The sequence below is a fragment of the Atractosteus spatula genome, chromosome 5 (genome assembly GCF_055471065.1).
Source record: "Atractosteus spatula isolate fAtrSpa1 chromosome 5, fAtrSpa1.hap1, whole genome shotgun sequence".
NCBI lineage: Eukaryota > Metazoa > Chordata > Actinopteri > Semionotiformes > Lepisosteidae > Atractosteus > Atractosteus spatula.
In genome coordinates, this window is record NC_142710.1 from 34,599,654 (window position 1) to 34,623,381 (window position 23,728).

The window sequence follows — 23,728 nt, forward strand, 5'->3', positions numbered from 1 at the left end:
CTGTAATTGGTGGGTGGTTTAATCCAGACCTTAGTGAATGAACACAGCCAAATAATAATTTTTGCTCTGAAATAATATGGCAAGATACAAAAGTATGTCTTCCAGTCTCTCTGCTTCTTTTGTGTAAGATTTACAGTAACTTAAGTGTACAGTATAGTAAATAGTGTGTTTATGAAGACATCTTATACACAGATTTCCAACCCTTCACAGATGAGTCCTGTTCCAGTCTTTATTTCTTTTTTTACAGGTATGACCAGGGAGGAACTTTTCTTCTCAGTGGAGCTTCAGACTCGTACATATTTGTGTTGGATGCCAGGCCATCCAAAATGTTCGAAGTTATTGGATACACAGGTCTATTCTATTCTATTCACAATCAACACAACAAAGTAAAAAGCAATTATTTGATTAAGTAAAACACAAATCTCTATAAAAAGTCAACTTTATTGGTCCATCACTATAGTAATGCAATGTAGAAAATATTTTAGAATATCTGCATTTAAAACAAATCTGACCACTTCTGGAAAAACTAAATAGCTGTGCAATCCCGTTTCAGAGGCAGCAGGCTCTGTTGTAGATCTGTCTGTTCATTACAACAAGGAGACCAAGCACGTGAAAGTCCTAGTGCTGTCTGCTGTGAATAAACAAGAAGGCATGAAGGAAGAGAGCCACCTGGAAATGTTTGTACTACAAGCTCAACTCATGATAGGTAAAGACAGATATTTCTGACTGATTCCTTCTTTGATTTCACGTGTGAAAAGAGCAGTGTGTCTCCTTAGAATTTTTTTGTTATTCATTTCATTTGTAACATTCTTTAATACAGTAAAACCTCTGCATATGCTTCCTGTCTAAATGTAAAGCATGGTGCTGTAAGTCATGGTGATGTTCATGGATGATCTCATCACTTTCTGTGGGTTCAGCTGAAGTTTTTACAAAACACTTGCATCCTTGAAAAACCAAACTTTGATGTTTCAGTGTTACACACCTTCAACTAATAGTACAGTATGTGAAGTACAAATGTCATCTTCAAGGCTCACACAAATATGTGCACAGCCCCAGAAGACAAAACCCCTACATATTAAACCATAAATAATAAGTTAATGACAGTTTTTTTCTTAACTGGTTTTTGCTAAAATCCATTAATTAATAAAAAGGGAGATAAAAGAATAAAAGTATTTTCTTAGCTTTTTTAGCCTTTTGAAGTTACCAATGCACATCTTGGAGTGAGTCACTCCCTTTACTTGTCCCCCTATAAGGAGCTGTGGGCTGTGCTGACCGGCGTGGCTGCTTAAAGGATGAGATTCTGCAAAAACGTCATTATGAAGTCGGCAAACCTCTCTCCTCTGTAGTCCTGGGACCTAACAATAGGGCCTATGGATACTGCAACAGGACTAAGTCCATTCAGAAATTCCTCTTGACAGAGGTACCTGTTAATCAGTGGTATATATTTTATTTGTTTGTTTAACATGGGGATTTTCTTTATTCTGTAATCAACCTTGTCATTTTTACTGGAGCATCCAGATTGATTTATTTTAATTAAGATGTAATTATTTAAGTAAATATTTTGTACTGAAGACATCTCTATGCACATAGTTTTTATTCACGGAAGATAAATACAATTTAGAAATTCCTCACAGTTAATTCATCTGATTTAGGAACGTTTTCTTTTCTTAGGGGAGTGCAAAAGCTAAAGATGTTGTGTTACTGACTCCAGAGAAGGAAGTTGAAGGACATCCTCTTGGTCCGGCTTTTCTCCTCCTGTCTCCCCACCAGCAATGGCTGGCGTCTGTAGGCAGGGACGGACTGCTGCTTATCCGGGAGACATCTCAAATGGTAGGAGTTTGTAAAACAACTTAGCCGACAGTTGTGGACCCTACAGATATAATAGAACATTTAGAGAGAGCTAAAATGATTGCAATGACTGGAATTAATAAGGTTTCTAAAATCCAAATTTAGAAGTAGAATTTAGAAGCAATTAAAGAGCAAGTTTAATTTGCTTTCCTAGCATACGGGGCTGGCTGGGAGCTGAATGCAGTGATTGAGAAATTGACTTTTTATGCTCAAACGATAGACTGCAATCTGCAAAAAAAATGTCTATGTAAAGGGGAAAATAATGACAGGCAGGTAATATGATAGATTGCTAGCAGTTATGATAATAACAGGTTATTTTCAGGTCTAATAGCAGACTCCTAAGTCATTTATAAAGTAGCTTGGAGTTTCCAGCTTTTAATACTGTATGTCTATGTGTGAACAGGAGAAGTACCTCCAGATGCAGTGCCACTCTTGCTGGACAGCTGGGGCTCGGGCAGTTTCCTTCTCTCAAGACAGTCAGACCCTTATTACCACAGGCCTCACAGACGGGGCTCTTGTCTGTGTCCAGCTCAGGTACGTCTGTGATGCAGGCCCTCGAAGCATTTTAATAAGATGTTTTTAAAAAGTTGGCACTTCAGAGAATTAATAATAATAATTTCACAAGGAGGATGCAATTTCAACCCATGTTTAACTAGCACAGACCTGGTCACATGCCAGAGAATGAATGAAGTGGAGAAACAATGCATTCCTGTTGATCACATCCATAGTGAACATATTGTAAATTTTCATCAAAAACATTCTATAACCTTTTTTCTGTCATTACGGGATTACTGTTAATGGAGTCACTGTATTCTGTTAAATGAACTGGGCAAGTTCTGCATATGTTGCCTTTGGTCTGCTTGTATTATTAAAAAAAGAAAATGCCTTTTGATCATTATTATGGAAAGCAAATCTAAAATACTTATTAAAAGAACCAACTCTTCTAGAAACACAGTGCTGTTAAAAGGTTTACTAGCACATACTTTGCATTTGTTCTGTTTTTAAATACATTGTTTTAAATTGATGAAATATTTATATAGGTAGTATAATTACTTGCAGGTGCTGACAGGACGGCTTGTGTAAATGTCTGAAGGAAGCACAGAGGTTCTTGTAGCAGATTACAATCTATCTGTCTCTACATCTATCCACTCATCTGTCTATCTATTGTGGTTATGAATATTACTTATCAGTCTGTCCAATCTCAATTCCCCAGAAAGCAGACTTTTGTATGATCTCTGACTCTACATTTTTACAAATGTAAAGTTAAAGGTTATACCAGACAAGGACAGCTGCCTCTTTTTAGGGGTCATTAGCATTGCATAGCTACTGTAACTGTGACTAGTGCCACTAGAGTACATACAGTATATATGAATTAGAGTGACAGCTTCATTTTAGATGTGCAGATGACAGAAAGAGAAGGCGTAAGACAGTTCTGTCTCCTCTAGCATTGTGATAGGACAAAGAGCTAATCAATATTCATACCCATTCATACCCATTACATGCTCCTACAGTAACATCAGCCCTCACCTTAATCAGTGCTCTATATAATACAGTATCTTTATTATGTTTAATGCAGTTTTAAGACAGCCGGTATGAACAAAGCAACTACAGCCACGGAGCATGCACGTTCCATGCAATCGCTTTTGGAGCGCACGATGTCCTCAGAGAACACGGCTCTCAGTGACCTGCCTGCATGGATCCATGAGTCCCAGTCACCCACTGGAATAACACTTCAGGAGCAGCAGGAAGAGGTATAACACTGTGCATTCAAGGAGCCTGAGGGCAGCATCTTTATGCCTGCATAAACAGTATGTGCTCTGGCTTATTTGTAAACTGCTGGTCGCTGCAGCATCGTGTGGTATAATACAAAATGTGCTATACTGAAATGCAACATCATTCAAGAAGAAAGTGTTGCTTACATCCTGTAAATGGATGTCACACATCTGTAAGTATACAGTACATGTTCGTCTTTAACGGGTTGTCTCACGCCCTAAAACAGCTTGCACAAAGTAACACATCTGCTGTGAACATTTTAATGACTCCTCACTTTGTAAATTATGGGTGTTTGTGCACCAGCAGCCTATTATATTAATGCATTTGAGTGTGTCACTAATGGAATTATATTCAAGCATCATAAAAAAAGAAAATCAAGCTCCTGGCTGAGGCATTACCTGATATGGGGAATTCCCAGAGCATAAATCACTCTGAAGCACTTTACCACACTTGTAAAGCAACACATGGAAAGGCAACTGTTTTTCTTTACACTTATAAAGCTCCACACTTACAAGGAAACACACAGAAACTTTCCATAAGTATGGAAAGTTTTTGATCATCATTATTGTACATCCTCTGCTAATACAACACATTGTTTGATGTGGTTTAATGATCAAGCTGCCATATTGATTAGCCTTGATTCTATCACTTTTGTTCATTAGGCCGCTTCCAGGAGATTGAGTGTGGAGTTGATTGAGCAGGACGAGAGCTACACCAGCATCCCTTCTGTCTCACCTGCAGATGCTACCTGGCTTGACCAAAAACTGGAGGAGGTCAGCCTGACAATAGCTCCATTCTTCTTTCTGTAGCCTTTGTGTTGCCTATATAGTGATTTCAAAACCTTTAGATATAGTGATTTGGAAACCTTTGTATTGATAGCAAAATAGCAAAACGATATCAAAATAGAAGCTTAAACAATTTTTGTTTTCAGTCTCTGTGATACTAATAAAGATATATTGACTTTTCACACTGTGCACCATAGTTTGATAGGCTTCCTTAGAAAATGTAGGGAAACAGAATAATGTAAGGATGATTGTACTGAATGTAACACAGGATCCGTTTTTCTCTGGAGCAAAAGAATACCATTTTCCTGAGATTGGAAAGCAAACAGGAGTATGGAATTGCAGAACTCGTAAATGTTATACTATTGCATATGAAAAACATGAGAAAAAAATTACACGATTAAAGACAGAGGGTGTTTGCCTTGGAAATTCTATTTTTACCATAAAAAAAATGTATACAATATGTATACATATTTTTAAAATGAATAATTTTAATTAAATCTTGAATGCTCAAATTGAACACAAAATCAAAAACTTAAATATTTTGATTGCATAACTATTCAGAGATTTATCAAGAACCCCATCTGATATTTCACGTGAAGATATTTTCCTTAGAACTAGGCTGCAACAGTAGATGACTGCAGGGTATTTATCAAGTTATGGGCAGTGGTGGCTTGACCAGTGCAAATGAGGAACAGAGGTTAAAAAGAAGTTAACCTCTTTTTGACTAGGTGACTACATTATTAGAATTTAGAGAACCCTCTGGTTTATTCTATACAAAGATAAGCTTTTACTAGATTCCTGATCAATGCAAAACCTAATTCAGTTGTTTAAAAACTGATAAAAGTTATAAACTGTTGGAAGTTCTTGTGTCACATCCATGCTTGATGATTTACTCAGACATTTTATATTCTTACAGGCAATCAAAGAGGAGAGCCAGCAGTTTGCAGAAAAGAAAAAAAGTCTGAGAAAAGGCATCAAGCAGCTGCGCAAAACAGTAAGCAAGCACTCCAGTGAGCACTGCTCCTTGTTAATTTCCAAGGCTCGTCTTCTCATGGTACTATATCAAACATCACAAGAAGCTTAGCATTTGGAACTGCAGCAAATTTACACAAAACAATGAATGCAAAATAACTAAATATTTTGTAAAGCTGGTACACTGTGGTACACAAACATTTTATTAAACCGACATGACAAGTAAACTCAGGATGCTGGTTATCATTTGTCATCAACAGGGATAATGAACAGAAGGTCTACTGTGAAAGGCAGACTAGAAAACTAGTATAGCATATGTGGCCACATTTCAAAACAATATACAGTATGTTGTAGATCTGTGATGCATGTTTTACATCAGGTTGCAGATGCTACAGTACCTTGTGGGATGCCATTTGCCATCTCATGTCATTTCTCTTACCGTGATCTCTTGATGATGATGGAGCTTTTGTTCGTTCTTTTCTGTGCATTTATTTCCTGATTTTCACCAAGCTTAAAAATCACCAGGTTAAATTTCCCCATCAGCTATACCCAATCAGCTCTCTCACTAATGAAGTAATCTAGTGCTTTTACAACACAGTCACTTAAATGTATTATAATAAGTCATTAATGATTGATTAATCGAAATTACATAAGTAAAGTAATATGTTTTGTATGATACTCAGTACATAGAATTCACTCCAATTTAGAACTTGTTTTACAATCTTTTTCTTTTTCTTTTGCAGATACAGGCAATGATGCGTGAGAATGAATCCCTGCCTGAGATAGAGAAGCTGGAGCAGCAAGAATTTAACCTGGATGTGGAAGAACAGAAGAGGCTGCAAGCCGAGGGAGAGGAAGAAGTCAACAAGGTAAAAGGAAAATAAGCTGTGCAATGGTGAGGCATGATGAGCATGTTCATCTAGGCTTAAATTATATAAGAAAGCCAAAAGGACTGAAACCAATACTGCTTTGCAGAATTATGCAGTTTGGCATTACATGTTTTTTTTTCCTTTTAAGAAGATCACTTTCATTGGCTTCCATCTAGTTTCCATGTACAAAACCTTCTCTCATCTGTAACATTTCTTTATGTTCTTATTAACTACTAACTACTAACTACCCGATGGTCTTTTTGGGCTGAATGGCCTCTGCAGGTTTGTAACCTTTCTCATGTTCACCTTTGTAACTGGCTTTTACAGTAGTATAAAGTAAAGAAAATTGCAACTTGGATTCACCCCCCCCTGAGATCTTAAGCAAATTATGAGGACACTTAGTTGCTTCCCCTTTTGCAGTTATTATGGCCTCAAGTCTTTTGCCATATACTGTAACCAGCTTTTCACGTCTTGGAGGTTTGATTTTCACTCACTGTTCCTTGCAAAATTACTCTAGCTGTTGCAAGTTACTGGGGGAGCGCTGGTGTATAGCAAACTTCAGTTCCTGTTCATCCCACAGATTGTCTATGGAATTTAACTCTAGACTTTGAATGGGACACTCAAGCACTTCCACCTTCTTCATTTTAAGCCACTAAAAGGTTCCTTTGGCTTTGTGTTTGGGGTCATTGTCCTGTTGAAATATGTATGCTCTGTCCATTATTCACATCTTTTGTAGACTTTGGAGCATAACCTGGAACAGTCTGCCTATATTTTGCTCTATTAATTCTGCTCCATTGATTAATGCCCATTTTCCAGTCAGTGACTCCTGCATGCCTTTTTGCATATTCCAGATGAGTGTTTTTCAAAAATGGTTTCCTCCCACTCTACCACTCCACCCAGATTTCTGGAACACCTGAGCTATTGTTGACTCACCCGCAGTTTCTCCCATCTCAATTATGACACATTGTAGGTCTTTGAGGGTTGTTTTTGGTGTCTTAGCTGCTTTGCTGACCAATGTCCTTCTTGCCAGGCTGCTGTGTTTTGGAGGAAGCCCTGGTCGTTAAAGATTCTGAGTAATTTCATGTGTCCTCTACTTCCTGAGAATTGATTTAACAGTGTTCTGGGGGATACTCAGAGCCTTTAAAATCTTTTTATATGCCACATCTATCTTGTGTCTGTCTACAATTCTGTGGAAGCTCCTTTGTCTTCATATTGCTTTGTATGCAAAGTCCAACCATGGGAACTCACACAGACAGGTGCATTTAAATTTACAAAGACAAGTGCGTTCAACCTGGATGGTTGACTACTTTAATTGCACACAATCAACATATCGTACAAATTCTGAAGGCAACTGGTTGAGGCAGAGCTTATTAAGGGGTGTTAATGCTAAAGAGGTCAATATATTTTTAGGGTTTTTATTTTTAAATGTACATATTTAAAAAATATGTAAATCTATCAAGTTTCTAGTTTTAACACAACAAAATGTGGCAAAATACATACAATGGGGATCAATACTTTCTATACCTATTTATATACTGTAGTTTTGCTTTGATAAGTGGTGCAGTACATAAAAAACATAAACTAGTATTCCTTAAACTAATGTAATTCTAAATGACAATGCAGGATTGATTTGTTTTTCTGGTCCCCGCTCAACTATTCTTGTTTTGAAAATTTTATTGGTTCCTTTCTCTACTTGTAAGGTCCGTAATGAGATTGAACTGGAGAACCTAGCCAAGTGCTACCTACGTGATGTAATCAAAAAGGAATGCTGGGACTCCATGAAGGTCAAAGGGCAGGCCATTAAGGTATCTAGAAGAGCTTTAGAGTAAGAAAAGTTACAGTGTACAGTGTTCTCAAACCTACTCTTATATTGAAGTTATTTTGACTCTTATAACAAATCTGTTATGCTGGATTTATATTTTCAAGACTTTAAATTGTTTTTCAGTTTGACCGGGTTTCTGACGTCATAGAATGAGTAAGCAAAACATTTACCTTTGTGGGCAAAGCAGCAGATTAATAAAAATTAATGGGAGCAGAACAGAGGAAATAAGTGGCAATGTTTGAATAGAGTTCAAGTAGGTAGCTGCGTCAGCATCCATAGGCTGCAAAGGAACAAGTAATGGTTTATTCCATGCTGAAAAGAGAAGAAAAGAAAGACAACGTTTCGGCAGTGGAGCTCTTTTCAGCATGGAATAAACCTTTATGTGTTTGAATGTATTAGAATAAGCTGTGTGAGGTGATAAGGGTGTAATTTAACCAGTCCTGGTCCCTGCTTTAGGCTTTCCACACAGAGCATGAGGTGAAGAACTACCCTATGAAGGAGCGCACACCCAAAGAAGTGGAGGAGTTGGAGAGAGTTCTATGTCTGAGAAAGATTGAACAGGCTGACCTCAGTGTAATTTACACCCTCATTAACTATTTACCCCTACATAGCATACAGAGGATCCACCAACTTTAAAATTGCAATCCTGTAACTATAAAATTTTCTATCAGATAGAACGTTTACTACTGTTATGCTCATGTCCAACAGTTTTTAAAAACCTTACAAACCAACGACAAGTTATCATTCATTTTGGCATTTTCCATTTTTGTGTTTTAAGTTAAAGGCTATTATTTATGATGTCAACTAGTTACCAGTTTGTACTGTCTGGTCACGGCGCAAACTGTTATTCAAAAGCATTGTTTCAATCACTAAACAAGTTTGGGACAAGTAGTGCAATTTTGGTTAGCCTTTACTTAATTGAAGGGCATTCGTGAGAGATGAACTCATAGATCTGATGTTCTCTTATGTACTGCCATAAATGCAGATCCGAAAGGAGATCCTGGAGAGCCGGTCTATGGGGGCATCAGAGAGGGATGAGGAGGAGGGAGATGAGGAGGGGGGGAAAGTTGCTGAGAGTCCTGCTCTCATGGGCAGTTTGAGTGCTCTGTATGGCGGCCTCAACCCTCACCTCTACAGCCAGTTTGAACTACACACCAGGGAGCAAAAAATCAACCAGATCATTCTCCTTCAGGTATGGCAATGAACCACCGGCCTTCAGATCCTCTTGCAAAGAACTCAATCACGGCATCTCACACCAGTAAAATATAAATTGGAATGTCAGCCTTGGCTATATATTTTATCTGAGCACAATTCACTGCAAGAAGGCCATTCAGGAGTTCAATGTTTCCAATGTTTTAGCATTTGGGGTTTTATAAAGACAAATATTTTACTGGAATCCATTTTTTGCCCCCCAGGATGTCATTTACAATATTAAAACTGCCTTCAACAAGGAATTCAGTGCTGTGTATAAACAGAAGGAGCAGGAGATAAACCGGGTGAAGGACAGGAACAAGAGGATTTTGGAGATCATGGCCGAACTGGACCTGAAAGAGAAACTGTGGGAACCAACCCTGTCTTACAGTGAGAAGCCTGAGAGGGCTCTCACAGTGGAGGATGCAGAGGTAATAAGTTGTGTGCTGTTAAACTTGGTTTTGTTTATAGTGCATTTCCACCTCTTAAAGAATGCCAACTCAGTTTAGCCAGTTCACAGCACAGCTGGAATCAGCTGTTTTTCTTTTTTGATTCCAAACTCAAATGTTATTCACAGAAAATAATACTCCACTTGGCAGCCGGTAAGTCCTTGGCATTGAACTGTGCCAGACCTATACCTTGAAAATTGTAGTTGGAATCTAGCCTGTTATTAGTAGCCAATTAGGGTTGATAGCTGTAATTGAGTAATCAAGATTTAAATTGAACCTCAAATTCTGCCAGTCAGCTGGATCATTCATTTTCCCAGGCAGGACTGGACTGTCTGTGTACTCACAAGGAATGCCACATACTGTAAATGCTGACCCACTGTTCCATTGTCTTTGCATTGGTTAGTCTGGAAAGATCTCAAAATCCTACCTGCTGTATGAGGCATGGAAGGGAACTGTTGAAGGCTAACTCCATTTTTTTCAATCATCAGAATTTCAACTCAGATTATATTTTTCTCATCTGCAATTTTCACAGTACACAAAACAGAACAATTTTATTTGATTAGGGGATTAATCTCCTGTATCTATTGAGCAAGAGTTAGCCAGTAACACTCATATGATTAAAACATAACCAAAAGCATAAGCTTCTGATCTTTGTTGATCTTATTTTTAATGGGAATATAAGACATAACTGAATATTGCTTTTAAAAAGTCTTATTTCATTAAATATTGTATAAAGTGTTTTGAAGTTGGTTTAGCTTCAGGGGTTCATCAGATATCGGTCTATGATTTATAGTACTTGAAGAGACTAATCTAAATTGATGTGTTATTATCTTTCCAGATTAAAGTTGAAAAATACCTCACCCCAGAGCAGAAGCAGAAAGAAGAGGAGCTAGCCAAGACTGAGGAACAAAAAAGACTGGCTTCTAAGGTAAGCCACATATGAATTAGGAGTACAGAGAAGCTTTTCTTTTAGATTGGAACTTTTAGATTGGAAAAAAAAGGTCTCATTTGGAAAATCCAAAGGCAAATGTTCACAATTACATTTACAATTACAGTATTTTCTGCAAAGAAAAGGAATTGGCACAGAATTCCAATGAGAAAGAAAGATAAAAATAAAGTTAGTCATTTTAAATTGATAAGGGAAAAGGAATTAAATTATATAAAACAATCTCACACTTGCACTTAGTTATTTTAGATTTTAAAAACCAGTCCTTTGTTGCATTTCATGGATACCCAACCAAACACAGAACAATATACATTGTTTTGCATTTTGGAAAGTGAAACATGAGAAGACAGTTTCTAGCACAATCTTTTCTTAATAAAAATAACCCTAGGTTATATATAATGCTTTAAAAAGCCTGCTGGCACTTTCTTAGATGTGAATGGGTACAGATTCTGCAGTAGGATCTGAGTGGTGAAGCAGAACTGAAGACAATCCTCTCTCCCTGTAGGGTGACAATGCCAGAGAGAGAGCCCTGGATGACATGATGGGAGGAGTCCTGGAAGTCAAAAAAGAGGACATTTTGAAAATGGTCAGGAGCTTCAAACGTTTGTTCGAATGGGGTGATGTTGTTTTTAGTGACTGTTAGTTTGAAAAATGGGCACTCTTTTTAAATTTGTGAGCTTGTGAAATTGCAGCTGAAAATTTTGTTGCCAACTTAGGCCTTGAAGGATTCCTTAACCTTTATATTCACAAGGGGGAGATATTTAAGACCTACTAACTATTTATATAGAGTGTTGCATAGTGAGCATTATCTTTTCATTTCCTTGGAACCCAAATTCTTTGAAACATGGTGCTAAGAAAGAACACTCAAACAATTGTTCATTAGTGATTACGTAGGCCAAGGTGGATGATACTAGAAGTATAGGGATATTGTCTAAAAATATTAAGCTCTTTGTCTATGATCTTCATAATAGATACAAATATTTATGCAGAACAGTGCAGTTCTTTGTTCTAATTTTCTTGGAAATTGCTCAATAAAATTAGTTTTATTTTCTGGTTTTAATCTTTATATCGTTTTAGGTTTTGGTTGCTATCTGTGTATTTTCAACTGTATAGATTGTTTGTTAATGAGCAGAAAAAGATTATTTGCTTTTGGACTTTTAACAGAACTGTATAAAGAAAACAATTTTTTATTTTTAGTAGTAAACCATGACATAAACATAGTGCCTGGTGGGGGAAAGTTCCCTAGTTTCTTGCTCATTCCATGGTTTCCCTGCCCTGTCATGTCCCAGGAGATTCCACAGCCTGAGTTTATGTCTAAACCAGACCTGCAATGGACTGAAGAGGAGAAGAAGTGCTTTAAAGAGTATGAAAAGAAAGTGAAAGAGCTGCATGAAGAACAGGAAAAATATTGCAAGGTATAAAACTTACAGAACCCATAACAGTTTCCGCTAAGGGCTAGGATTTAGAGATCTGAGCTTTTTAAATAGGAAATTTGAATCCATTGGCTGACACCTGGCTTGTTTTAATCAGTGCAGCGTATATAGGTTAAAATAAAAAAAAATCACACACAGTCTCAATATTATAAATCATATACTTCAGGGTATGTGGGGTTAAGAGCACATTAAATATTTCTGTACATATATAACAGCAAACTACATAGAAAATATATTGAAGAGACAGTTTTCTTTGCCTCTAAGCAATCTGTGTCATCAGATAGGCCTTATTTTGAAATACTTAATTATTTAAGGTTTGAACTCGTCAGGCTATTTTATATGAAACAGCAAGGCATACTTTTCTGGTGAAAGAACAAAGTCTTCTAAACATGTCAGAGTATTGATTTATGCCACTGAATACTATTCTTCAAACAAAAAACATAGCCCACTTTCTCCAGATTGTAGGAATCCGGTAGAAAATTCAAGAAATAAATGTAATTTTCTAAAACTACAGCTGTTTTTAATGATATCACAAAAATATTATTACTCATTAAAGTAGTCAATAACGGATATATTCAATTACAGATTTAACATACATCTCATGTTTGTTTCTGATTGGTTTAAGGCTTTGGAAGCAGAAATGAAGAAACTGCAGACCTCCATCAAGGATTCCACACAGGCTTTTGATGAAGCCTTAACCCGACTTTTTGAGAGGAAAGTGAAATCTGAAATGGTGATTTATCAGGTGAAAATCAATTCTAAATTGTGATGTCTAAATAGTATTTAAGTAGTCTTACACAACTGCACAGCTGTTTTATACCAGGTGGCTAACCACAAAATTCTGAACAAACAGGAAGAACTTTATAGAGCACCTGCCAGTGTCTACACCCACTCTGTTATCAGGGAAATTTTTTGTGACTGTAAGGTCTTAAAAAATATATACACTGTGTGCTGCAGCATGTTCCTGAATTATTATGATACAAAAAGCTTTGACAAAAGTTGTGATTCATCATTTAAAGCAGTTAAATCACTGCTTATTGAGCTGGTTAATGCATTAGCTGTTAACACTTTTTCCAGGAGCTAAGCATTTTTACTTTCTGGGTCTTGACTGTTTGAAAGGCTAAGGCAATACCAAAGCCGAAGTGTAGTTTATAATTAATATTAGTGTCATTTGAACATTTTAACTTAAAGCTATAATCTTGTTGCATAAAAGTATGAGAAGAACATCACAAAATATTAAAAGGAGGTAAAAATGAATTTCGTGATGGAGGTTTGATCAAATACAGTACATTAAGTCTCGCTTACCACAAAGGGCAAATTAAGCTTAAAATTCCCTTTCATCGATCAATCTTCCACTGTGTTTTTCAGGAGGAGCTGAAGATTGCAAATCTGGTTTACTCAATTCTCATCGAGGAAGAGCTGGTGAACAGAGAGAAAGAACTCAACTACAAACTTGAAAGAACAAGGAAAATGAGGGTAACAATCTGTCACCAGACACCAGAGACCTCAAATGTCTCTACTTCATCTGTTTTAAGATTTAAAAAAAATAAAATTTTACTCATTAATACTATGAATTCATTGAAAACCGTTAATAATTGATAGAAAGGATGTTTAAATGAGAAAAACGGTGGTAAGAGATCAGTAATATAAATGTTTCATGTTGTGCTGCAGCTCTTATACTTTTAAGGGTGTGTCACCTCTAGCAAGAACAAACTTGTGTAACCTACATCACCTTTGGATGCAAGAATGTTTGTATCCCCTTATTTTGAAGAACAACCTTCACTTTTATTGGTTAAGACCTGATTCCATAAGCTAGTTTTAATCCTTATACAGTATGAGCTAGCTCTGTAGTTTTGAACACTGGATATTTATTGAACATTGCTTAGCAAAGCAGTAATGTGATCTCTTATAGACATTAAACATGATGGTAAGCTATGTTGCATATTATAATGTAAACTTTAACGAGATGTTAAACTACAGTATGTTGCATGTCAATTTTCCAGATCTTTGATTGAATGTATTTAAAATGCAGGCTATTATATGGAGACATAGCTAAAATATGGGCTTCTTGTTGCTGACAGAACGAAATTGCAGAAGAAGTAAAGAAATGCAAAGAAGACGTTGATGCCTTCCGAGAAAACTATGATAATGTTGTTGCAGAGGACAAAGTAAGACTTTGAGTTTATTCCAGGTTTACCAAATCATGACTTACTGCCAGGTTCTTCAAGTTACCTTAAAGTTGTCCTGAAATATGTTGGTACTGTATATTATGGATCTGATAGCCACAAGACTCCTTACTGCAACAGTACTGAGACATCAAAGCTTGTGTGCAATCCCTTCTATTAAAACAACAGTTTTGACAACTGTTAAAAGGAATATCAATGTATTATTTTAAAACAAAGTCACTGTATTTCATAGTTGAGTCAAATATCATTGTGATTCTGGCTTTTACTTAGTAGAAAATATGTATTTAAACTGTAGATTAGTTGTACATTTTAATGGAAATCCTTGTTTTAAAATGAAAATATCTTTTCTTCTCTCCCACTCAGCTGCTTGATCGCGGGTTCAGGAAGGAGTTTGGTGATGTACCTGCCCATTTAGTTGACCAGCTGTACAAGCTGTATAAGCGCAGACCCAGGTGAAATATCAGACAGTATTCAATTGCATGCGCAATGAGACATAAATTAATCATAGACCATGCACTGCAGTGTATGAATGTGAAAACATAACAGAACAGTATAGAAGTTTTGTCTCTGTTAGTACTGATATGTTTGCTTAAAATTCACATCAGTCACTTTTGAAAATCACCAACATAAAGTTATCTTTGGCTGTCTATAAACACTGTGATAAATATATATGTATCACTGGTTGCTTGGTTTCATAATCTGAATAAAATCTGAATCCCAATCAATGCAGCAGTGGAACCTTTAAATAATTGATTTCAATATGCAAAAATACTGAATTAATAAGAAAAAAAAATCCTGTTAGTCAGCATTGCAGGAAATTCCCTATGAAATGTACATATACACTAGTCCCTTCTTGGCCTATAAGTATTGCAGCCATTGTGTTTGCCAGAGGGTACTGGCAACTGGTCAGCATGCAGCTGGAGATTTAGCCAATGTGTGGATTAGTCAATGACATACAGTACTGTAAGTGAATTGATTCATGTGAGCTAATGCTTTTTACAGGGTCCAGAGAATGAGGACTCAAACGGACAACTCCAGTCCTTTCAAAGACCGGCCAGAGTCAGCTAGAGCAGCCAGCGAAGGTCAGTCGCAGCTGATGAAGGCCATGGATGAGCTGGACGCGGTAGAGAACATGCCTGAGGGTCTAGACCTTGCAGTGTGGGAACGCTTTTGTCTGACCAGGAGAGCCAAGGTGAAGAGCGAACAACAGGTGAGGATTCTCCGCTGGATCAGCAAGTTGCATTCACACAACATGCCACAACTGGTCTTGACATGAGCCAATGAAGATCCATCACTGCTGCTGGATCTGTACTGCATGGCTTTCTCAGATTATTGCCTGGAGTCCATTTGCTGTCTAGTTGAAAGCTGACTGAAGGGCAGATTAGTGCACAAGATCCTACTCCAGTATCATACAAAACATCTACCTCTGCATAAGAAAAGTACTGTATATATACAAGACCATTTTAATGTAGATATATGAAATGCAAAAATCTATTAACTTATTATTCAGTTTATTTAATTTATAAAAATATTTAAAAGTCCTTTATAACAGTTTTGTAGCCTCGTATTATCTAGCTCAGGTAGTCCAAAACGTATGTTTTAAAATTATAAGGGTGTTTGAGGTCAAATGCATTATCTGAATATTTCCCCAGTAAACCAAAAAAAAAATCTCATACTTAAGACAGATTTTCTGGTTGAAAACCAAAGATTGTTGTTGTATATTATAATGATGAAGCTACCATGTTTCACATATTTCTCTCCTTTTCCAGGTGAAACAAAAAGCTCTGACACTTGCTGAGATGCAAGCTTTTTTGCAAAAGAGAACTGAAGAAGATGAGAGTGTGAAACAGGATATTAAAAACATCATAGATGAGCTTAATGGGTGAGACCTTGAAATGCAGTTATTAAAAATAATACCAATTATTGTAAACTGAGGGGTGGGCTATAATGAAATATTTTTTACCAGAATGACTGAAGGTCACATTTTAACTTAACTCCGTAAAGGATATATTGTATGAAATATAGTGTAATACATAATGTATTATATTGGACCCTATGCTTTTCTCTGTGAACACGTACAGTTATTTAATTATGAAGCCCCTTCAACCTCAGTAAATCTAGGCAATTCGTTTTCAGTGTGACACATTGTCAAGTAGCACTAGTTTCAATTAATTACTTTTAAAAATAATTAAATAAAAATTGTAATTGTAATTTCTTAAACGTCTAGTATTTTCTACATTTTTTCAATTCAAGCTGCAAGTGGCTTAGCAACCTTTTACATATAAAATGTGTCTTCATATGGTATTGCTGGAATTTTTCAGTGATGAGACTCAACTTTTTTGTTATGAAGTCTGCATAGAATCCTCAACATTAGATTCTACTTCACTATTCAGCATCAGTCATTTTGATTGTTAATGAGATATCTGGAGCATTGTGTACTTTATTGTATTTCCATCCATTTATTTTCCAAAGCAACATCATCTAATTTAGAGTCACAGCGATCTACAGGCTGTCCCAGCAAACACAGTGTGCAATGTGCAACTGTACCCTGGACTGGACACGAATCCACACCAGGGCACACAGACACTTGAACCTTTTAGAGACACCAGTTAACCTGACCAGCATATCTTTGCCAAGTGCAAAGAAAGTAGAGCACCTGTAGAAAAGCCACACTAACACGCAAATTCTACACAAAGTTGTCTAGCTCAGAATCCAACCCAGGATCCAGGAACTGTAAAGCAATGGGAACCTCATTATTTCTATGGTATAGAGTTCACCGATTCCCTTTTTATTGTCATAGATCTCCCCAAAAAATAGTTATCAAGCATTATGTTTTAGTTTGTAAGATTACAGTTTGAAGGGAAGGTACGTTGTGACAGGAGTGGGAACAACTAAACTTTCACTTGCCAGGCTTTGTTCTGTTTTACAAATACTGTATTTAAATACTATCCATGCTATTCTACTACAACCACATGACATGTTGTTTGGATTTAAAATACCTTAATTTTGTGTAAAAAGAATCACAGAAAGTTTTAGATTGTGCACATTGATTGAGAATTGAACTTCTACCTCCTGACAAATGAATGACTTGTTTCTACACAGGACACGTGATGAGAAGATGAGATTCCAGCTGGATCTAATGGTCCAGTTCCTCATAAAGCAAGGCCAGGTGGAAGTGGAGACAGGGAACTTCATTGCAGACTATTCGGACTCTGTGTTACTGCACAGGAGTGTAGTGGAAGATCTTAATGGAACTATCAAGGTAGGGACTGTGCATTTCTGTGCACCAATCACACATGTACAACAGTAAATGTATCGATATCAATAGACTTGGTTAAATTGTTAAATGCTTTAAATCTATATGCACATTCTTTTACTTTGTGCTTTGGAATATCCTGGTTCTACAATTTAATTAAAGTTCTTCTCTTCAGGTGCAAAAAAGCAATACTGTACAGTAAATCTTAATGAGCTGCCAAAAGTAACTGTATTTCTCCCAGGTGATAACTACAGTTCTAAAGCATCATACTCACTTGACTTTTCTGTGTGATGGCTTCTCATGGTTGATATCATGGCTTACTGTAGTATATCCCTCTATGCTTTACAGAAATGTCATAGTTTTACTTTGCTATGCTTTCATTAGGGCTTATTAAGTATTTTTCCACTCTGGTCTTCCAGAACAGAATGGAACAAAATACCTTCAGCCTGAACAGACTGGTTAGGTTGAGGGTGATTCATTTCATGTCTCAATCTCTGTCTCCTCACTAAGACTTTAGGAGAGCAGAAGATTGCAAGTATGGTGGAAAGTAAAGAATTCAGAAAGGGCATCATCCAGCAGGAGTGGGAGCACAAGAAGCTGCGAATGCAGATGGAAGACCTGCACAATAAGGCCCGGGATATCCAGATGCTGCGGGTCACCCAAGAACTGCAGGCAGTATGTTACTTTAATGACCATCAGTCTTGGCAATTATAACTTTTAATTAAAATAAAGCCTTATAAGATTGCAACTGAGGAGCTGACGTTAGTAAACAAAATACATGCCAGTCTAATTGGTGTTGATCTACTCACTGCATTAGATATGAAATAATTACTTCTAACTGATTTTGCTGCAGCCACTACTTTATCATTAGACTACACTTAGTCTAAACCACAGTTTCTAGTGAGAAAAATTAAATACCGATTCAGCTATTCTTCATCCCTCTAGCAGCTTTGAAATTGAAATTGCTTGGGAGAAAAAGTATTGGCATGGTAAAAAGACGTCTGACTGATTTCCATTTTAACAGTGACCATATTTTTTTGCTGTTTTCTTTTTTCAGTACCTGAATGAGACAGATCATGACAACCGTCTGTCCACACAGCTTTCAACTTTGCAAAAAACACTTTCTGTGCAAGAAAAGGTAAGGTAAACATGCAAATCTTTAACTATCATCATCTCCAGATGTTATGGCTGTTATTGCAAGTTAATGCGGGGGAAGCTACCTGTAAATGTATTTAAATCATTTAAAGCACAGACTGCTCACGGTCATTCAGAGAGGAGCTGTTGGTAGTTACTGCCATGCCATGTCTCAGCCGCCATTTCTCTATAATGACTGTCCCTTCAGTGAGCACTCATTATAAATAAGCTCGTTAACCAGTATAACACACATGAAGCACATACAATTCCATATAGCCCATTATTATTTTTGCAAATCTATTTTCAAAACATATCTGTCGTGGATCTGTAATAACTTATATTCAGAATGTTCTAGGAAATATCACCTCTGATTTGAAAGAAAATATGAAACTTTTACTTATCCACATACAGTATGTATTAAACAGGAATTAAATAATGTTAACATGCTTCTTTTAAAAACTGGAAAGAGACCTGATTAACACAGAAAATGCAAACGGTTTCACAAAAATCATGTCACCTTGTAGAATCATAAGAAGAATGTGAGAAATACCAAGAAGCTGATCAAACAACTGAACAGGCAGACCACACAAAAGGCAAAGGCCAATGCAATCCTGGATCAGCAGCTGCAGGAGATGATGGTGACCGTGGCAGAGAGGAGACACATCTACGACGCTATAGGTGAGGTAACACTGATCCTTTTGAGGACCCATAAGGGCTTCACTGGATTGGTATGATATTCAGAGAAAAGGTCCACACAATGAAATTCTACCCCATTTATTCCAGTTTTCTTCTGTTATGAACATGACACACATAATTTCCTTTTCATTAATTTGGCACTTGTACAATGAGGATTACTATCTAATAGTTTTGGGCCTTTCCTTTTGGTATGTGGCAGCAGATTTTGTGCTCTCTGTAAGCCCCTGTCGCACCCTCACTTATTGTGTATCCTACCTGTTTATTTGAAATTCAGTTCCTTTATAGACGGTTTTAACTTTAACAGCTGTGGAGCAAAACCAGGACACTACCACAGAAGAGCGGTATCAAGACATCATCCAGAGGAGGAAGCTGGTGGATCTGGCCAAAGCACAAGCTCAGGAGGTGGCCATCCTCCGAGCAGAGGTGGAGAGACTGAGAATGAAGACATTCCCAGCCCTGGTCCAGCTGGAACACTGAACGCCGGGAGGAAGCCCATGACAAAACAGGACACTGGGTTTTTACACCACTGCTTTACTAGAAATCACAGCATCAGCACAGTCCCATCCATTCAAGCCAAACACTTCAATTACATTTTTTTTTCATAAAATAAATACATAGACATATTAAACATGTCAATAGTTTTTTTGTGTAAATCTTAATTGTAACTGACTGCTTTAACAATCTTATTATATCTTAAAGGGCATGAGATGGGTACTTCTAAGAATAAAGACTGAAGGTACACAATGAAGTACTGTGCTTATTAACTTCTCAAATAAAAAAATAAATATTGACTTTAGGAAGACAAGATATAATTTCAACAACACTGCCTACATTATAACAAACTGAAATAGACTTGACCCACATATAAACATTAATATAGTGTCTTTAAAGATTTAGTGGAACTAATCAGTCAACAAAACATTGAAAAATATAGGATCAATCTCAAAACCATCTGTTTTTTTCACAGAATTGATAAACCAGACTCTTTAAAGAGAGTAAACGTTCATGTAAAGTACAAGAAAACGGTTAAGTGTTTCAGGAGAAAAAAATGGTTCCATGTTGTAAAGTTTATTGGTCTGAGAACTCTTCCTCTGTCCTGTCGTAGTGCAGAATGCGGTCGTCCAGCCCATAGTGATCTATAAGCTGTGTGAGACTCAGCTGTCTCCCATCAGTGCAGAAGGCTGACTTTAGCTCATATAGTACTGCCTGGCTGCTGCCTCTCCACTTGTTGATTAGAAACTGTAGCTTATTCAGGTCATTCTGGAAAGAAAAATACAATATGGCCTGTAAATACTTCCATTTTCACAAGTGTACAAAATGCGCCAGATCTGTTGAGGTTTTTCCTCAGCTTCTACAGAGATTTATCATGTCACCATAACTTGAATTCCTCTCACTTGAAATTGATTTTTCATTCTAAACATGAAAAAAGACATTTTCAGCTAATTCACATGGCAAGAAATAAAACAATTTACATGATCAAATACCATGGAAATATTTTCCACGTTTTATGTGCAATTTGCGTAGTTATTACTACAGAACCGGCACGGATAAATATCGCAAAATGTCCTGAAGTTTTATTTTTTAGTTCCAATTCTCAATTACAGTTCATTTTAAATGCAATAATACAGATCTCTAGTCTTATAGTAGTTCAAGTAGTTAGCTGAGTCAGCGTGCGTAAGCTGCAAAGGAACAAGTAAAGGTTTATTCCATGCTGAAAAGACAAGACACACAACATCTCGGCTGTGGCGCCTTCTTTGGGTGCCTTCACCTGAAGAAGGCTCCACGGCCGAAACATTGTGTTTTCTTTCTTTTTTTCAGCATGGAATAAACCTCTTACTTGTTCCTTTGCAGCTTACGCATGCTGACGCAGCTACCCACCTGAACTACTATAGTCTTATAGCATATTTTAATGTCATGTTTTCAGTCATGTTATTACATGACTTCACACAATGAGAAAGTACATCCACTCACTGATCAATTTACAGAACAGTACATCGAAGGTTATCTGACATATTGCTTGAGATACCTTTGCTCTGTACATTCTAACCATCTTCAGTCTCCGCAGCATTTCCTCCTTTTCTCTGACTTCTTTCTTTAGCCTGTCTCTCAGCTGAAGCTGATCTATCTGTGCGGGAGGATCAGCTCTTTCTCTGGAGGAACTGCCCTGTGCTGCTTCATTTCCACTCTCTGTGCAGGTTCTGCGCACATCCCGATGTCTGGAAGTATCGGTCACCTCTGGGCTCTCCCAGGGCCCCCCTTTATTAACGCTAACTGTGTTCCCGCTGGCACTGTCCAGGTCACGTACGGACTTTGGAGACACTTCCTTCACCTTCGAGTCATTCTCTTCCTCGGGGGGATCGATTTTAAGTCGTTTTGCCACCGTAAAAGGGGAATGAAAAGAGCGCCTTGTTCTTTTCAGTCTTTCTTTCAGTGAAGCACTCATCGGCTAAAACCAGAACAAAAATAACTTCAAGTTACATTCGGTAGTCAGCGCTGCTGAAAAACATTAAAGGCAGACATCGTTTCAGAAAAGAATGCAGTGAATAAATATTATTTACAAGACCTGTCAAAATGAACAACAGTGTGGGACCTACTGTATACTGTAAATACTAACCCAGTTGTTCAAGACTCTTTCAGCAGTGTGTTCTGACAAGAAGACCTACAAACTGACCAATATATTAAAGGACTGAGGAGGGCTGGTTCAAATGTAATTTAAACAGACTATTTTAAAACAGCTACCTCTGAAAATCCAGAGGTAAAATGGATTTAAATGGATCACAACAGCACAACATACAGACTCACTCTATATTAACCAGTAAGGTGGGAGACCTTTCTGTCTCAGTATTGATCAATGTAAGCTTTTAGAATAATTGAAATGGATGTTACACAAAGGAGTGACACCAATTTAAGTAAATAGTGGTTTGCCTTTAAACCTACATTGACACGAAGCCACAATTCTGTTTCTGGGACAATAAAGTTGGTGGAAACAGCTCTACCAATACCTCAGCCATGGCAGTATGATAGTGTAAGGAGCATAGAGTCTCATAGGAAGAGTTTAAAACCGCACACGTCTGTCTAGGTCTGGCACCTGTTTTACAGTGAGGCCATGGGGTGTGGAATTCAAGGTGCTGGCTGGCGTGCAGAACACAGGCTTTGTTTTCCTTGTGTTTGGTGTCTCCATGCTGAGCTATACAAGGTTACCTAAAAAAAGCAAATGTCAAATTATAAGATTGCTTACAATACCACAGTTGACAATCAAAACCTCACTTAATAACCCAAGTTGTTGTACAAAATATCACGGCATGTTCTATCTCCAGGAAACCTTGCAGGTAGTTTGCGAATAAACCTAGAAATTCTCTTGTTCTACTTGAAGTACTGACATTAATAACATAAGACCTTACCCGCCTTACATACAAAATGTGTTACACTAAGATTATAAACACGCAACTCATCTTAATATAATTTACCACTTGCTACCTCCCCTCGAATGCCCTTCTTATAAAGTTGTAATTCAAGGTAATATAAATATAATATAAACTGATTTTTGTAAAGTTTTTGTAAATAAGTGCTATTATACGTTTTTAATATTTCTTTTTTTAACTTGCGTTCTTACTCGTTAAAACACCAGCAGCTGTGCTTCTCCTTGGGAAACAGGATAGTTTTCTGCATATTCCTCACGATCAATGGAGTACAAAGTCGGTATTATCACAAACGATACGTACAGTACTATTCATATATTGATTTAGTGGATCAATAATTAGAAATGTCACATCTTATCCGTGACACTGATAATCCAAAACACAAACCCAACTCTCAACTGTTTACCCGAAGGTAACTTCCTTCAAATTAGCCGCTACTTCCCGGTGTTGAGGGAACGCATGCGCCAAATACCACTGCTCTGTGGTAATTGTAGTTTTTATTTGAAAAGGTTTGGCGCAGATTAGACTACTCAGAAACTTTTACTTTCTTCTTTCGAACATTTCACCACAATTATAATATTTGTAATTATTTATGACATTTGTATAGTTTTCAGTTTCGAATGTTAATAAACGTCTAATGTTTTAGTAGCTGGTGGCTTTATTAATTGGTAAAATGTATTTGACAGATTTGAAAGGAAAAATATGTGTAGAACAGACGTTGGTTTATCCTACCAGTAAAAGCACTTCTCCTTGAAAACTGTTTCGGGCAAATATTCTCATTCAAAAAAGAAAAATAAAATAACATAATTTTATAAAAGCTTAAATACAATGTATTTATCAATTATTTAACATTTTAATAATTATACAGATTCAAGAAAAGAGCAAACATTTTCTACTCTCCATAAAATTTTTCTCCTTATCTGGAATATTATTAAAATCGTCATTAAAA

The 23,728-nt window shown here is 36.9% G+C and overlaps 2 protein-coding genes across 2 annotated transcripts in view; one reads left to right on the forward strand and one right to left on the reverse strand.

Moving 5' to 3' along the window:
• cfap43 (cilia and flagella associated protein 43) overlaps positions 1 to 20,100 on the forward strand; it is a 29,994-nt gene extending 9,894 nt beyond the window's left edge. The window contains exons 12-38 of the mRNA XM_088917303.1: positions 248 to 351; positions 554 to 706; positions 1,254 to 1,420; positions 1,672 to 1,830; positions 2,252 to 2,382; positions 3,425 to 3,599; positions 4,284 to 4,394; positions 5,323 to 5,400; positions 6,122 to 6,247; positions 7,948 to 8,052; positions 8,526 to 8,642; positions 9,055 to 9,261; positions 9,485 to 9,691; positions 10,548 to 10,637; positions 11,161 to 11,241; positions 11,945 to 12,070; positions 12,714 to 12,833; positions 13,457 to 13,564; positions 14,170 to 14,256; positions 14,638 to 14,726; positions 15,277 to 15,484; positions 16,044 to 16,156; positions 17,377 to 17,536; positions 18,041 to 18,205; positions 18,588 to 18,668; positions 19,189 to 19,342; positions 19,665 to 20,100. Coding sequence (XP_088773429.1) covers positions 248 to 351; positions 554 to 706; positions 1,254 to 1,420; positions 1,672 to 1,830; positions 2,252 to 2,382; positions 3,425 to 3,599; positions 4,284 to 4,394; positions 5,323 to 5,400; positions 6,122 to 6,247; positions 7,948 to 8,052; positions 8,526 to 8,642; positions 9,055 to 9,261; positions 9,485 to 9,691; positions 10,548 to 10,637; positions 11,161 to 11,241; positions 11,945 to 12,070; positions 12,714 to 12,833; positions 13,457 to 13,564; positions 14,170 to 14,256; positions 14,638 to 14,726; positions 15,277 to 15,484; positions 16,044 to 16,156; positions 17,377 to 17,536; positions 18,041 to 18,205; positions 18,588 to 18,668; positions 19,189 to 19,342; positions 19,665 to 19,837 — 3,595 coding nt within the window. The 3' untranslated portion in view covers positions 19,838 to 20,100. The remainder of the gene's footprint in view (positions 1 to 247; positions 352 to 553; positions 707 to 1,253; positions 1,421 to 1,671; positions 1,831 to 2,251; positions 2,383 to 3,424; positions 3,600 to 4,283; positions 4,395 to 5,322; positions 5,401 to 6,121; positions 6,248 to 7,947; positions 8,053 to 8,525; positions 8,643 to 9,054; positions 9,262 to 9,484; positions 9,692 to 10,547; positions 10,638 to 11,160; positions 11,242 to 11,944; positions 12,071 to 12,713; positions 12,834 to 13,456; positions 13,565 to 14,169; positions 14,257 to 14,637; positions 14,727 to 15,276; positions 15,485 to 16,043; positions 16,157 to 17,376; positions 17,537 to 18,040; positions 18,206 to 18,587; positions 18,669 to 19,188; positions 19,343 to 19,664) is intronic.
• Positions 20,101 to 20,391: 291 nt separating this feature from the next.
• Positions 20,392 to 23,072, reverse strand: sfr1 (SWI5-dependent homologous recombination repair protein 1). The gene is made up of 4 exons (XM_088917739.1): positions 22,974 to 23,072; positions 22,449 to 22,561; positions 21,387 to 21,806; positions 20,392 to 20,620 (listed from the first exon to the last, which is right to left on the reverse strand). Exons 2-4 carry the CDS (start codon positions 22,539 to 22,541, stop codon positions 20,429 to 20,431), a joined length of 705 nt encoding a protein of 234 aa, XP_088773865.1. The 5' UTR covers positions 22,542 to 22,561; positions 22,974 to 23,072; the 3' UTR covers positions 20,392 to 20,428.
• Between the last annotated feature and the right edge of the window lie 656 nt (positions 23,073 to 23,728).

Excerpts from the sequence above, each read along its gene's own strand:
- sfr1 (XM_088917739.1), bottom strand. The coding sequence starts at position 22,541 with ATGGAGACACCAAACACAAGGAAAACAAAGCCTGTGTTCTGCACGCCA. Across the intron at positions 21,807-22,448 it reads ATGGCCTCACTGTAAAACAG|CCGATGAGTGCTTCACTGAA; the intron begins GTGCCAGACCTA and ends TTCTGGTTTTAG. Across the intron at positions 20,621-21,386 it reads TTAGAATGTACAGAGCAAAG|AATGACCTGAATAAGCTACA; the intron begins GTATCTCAAGCA and ends TTTTCTTTCCAG.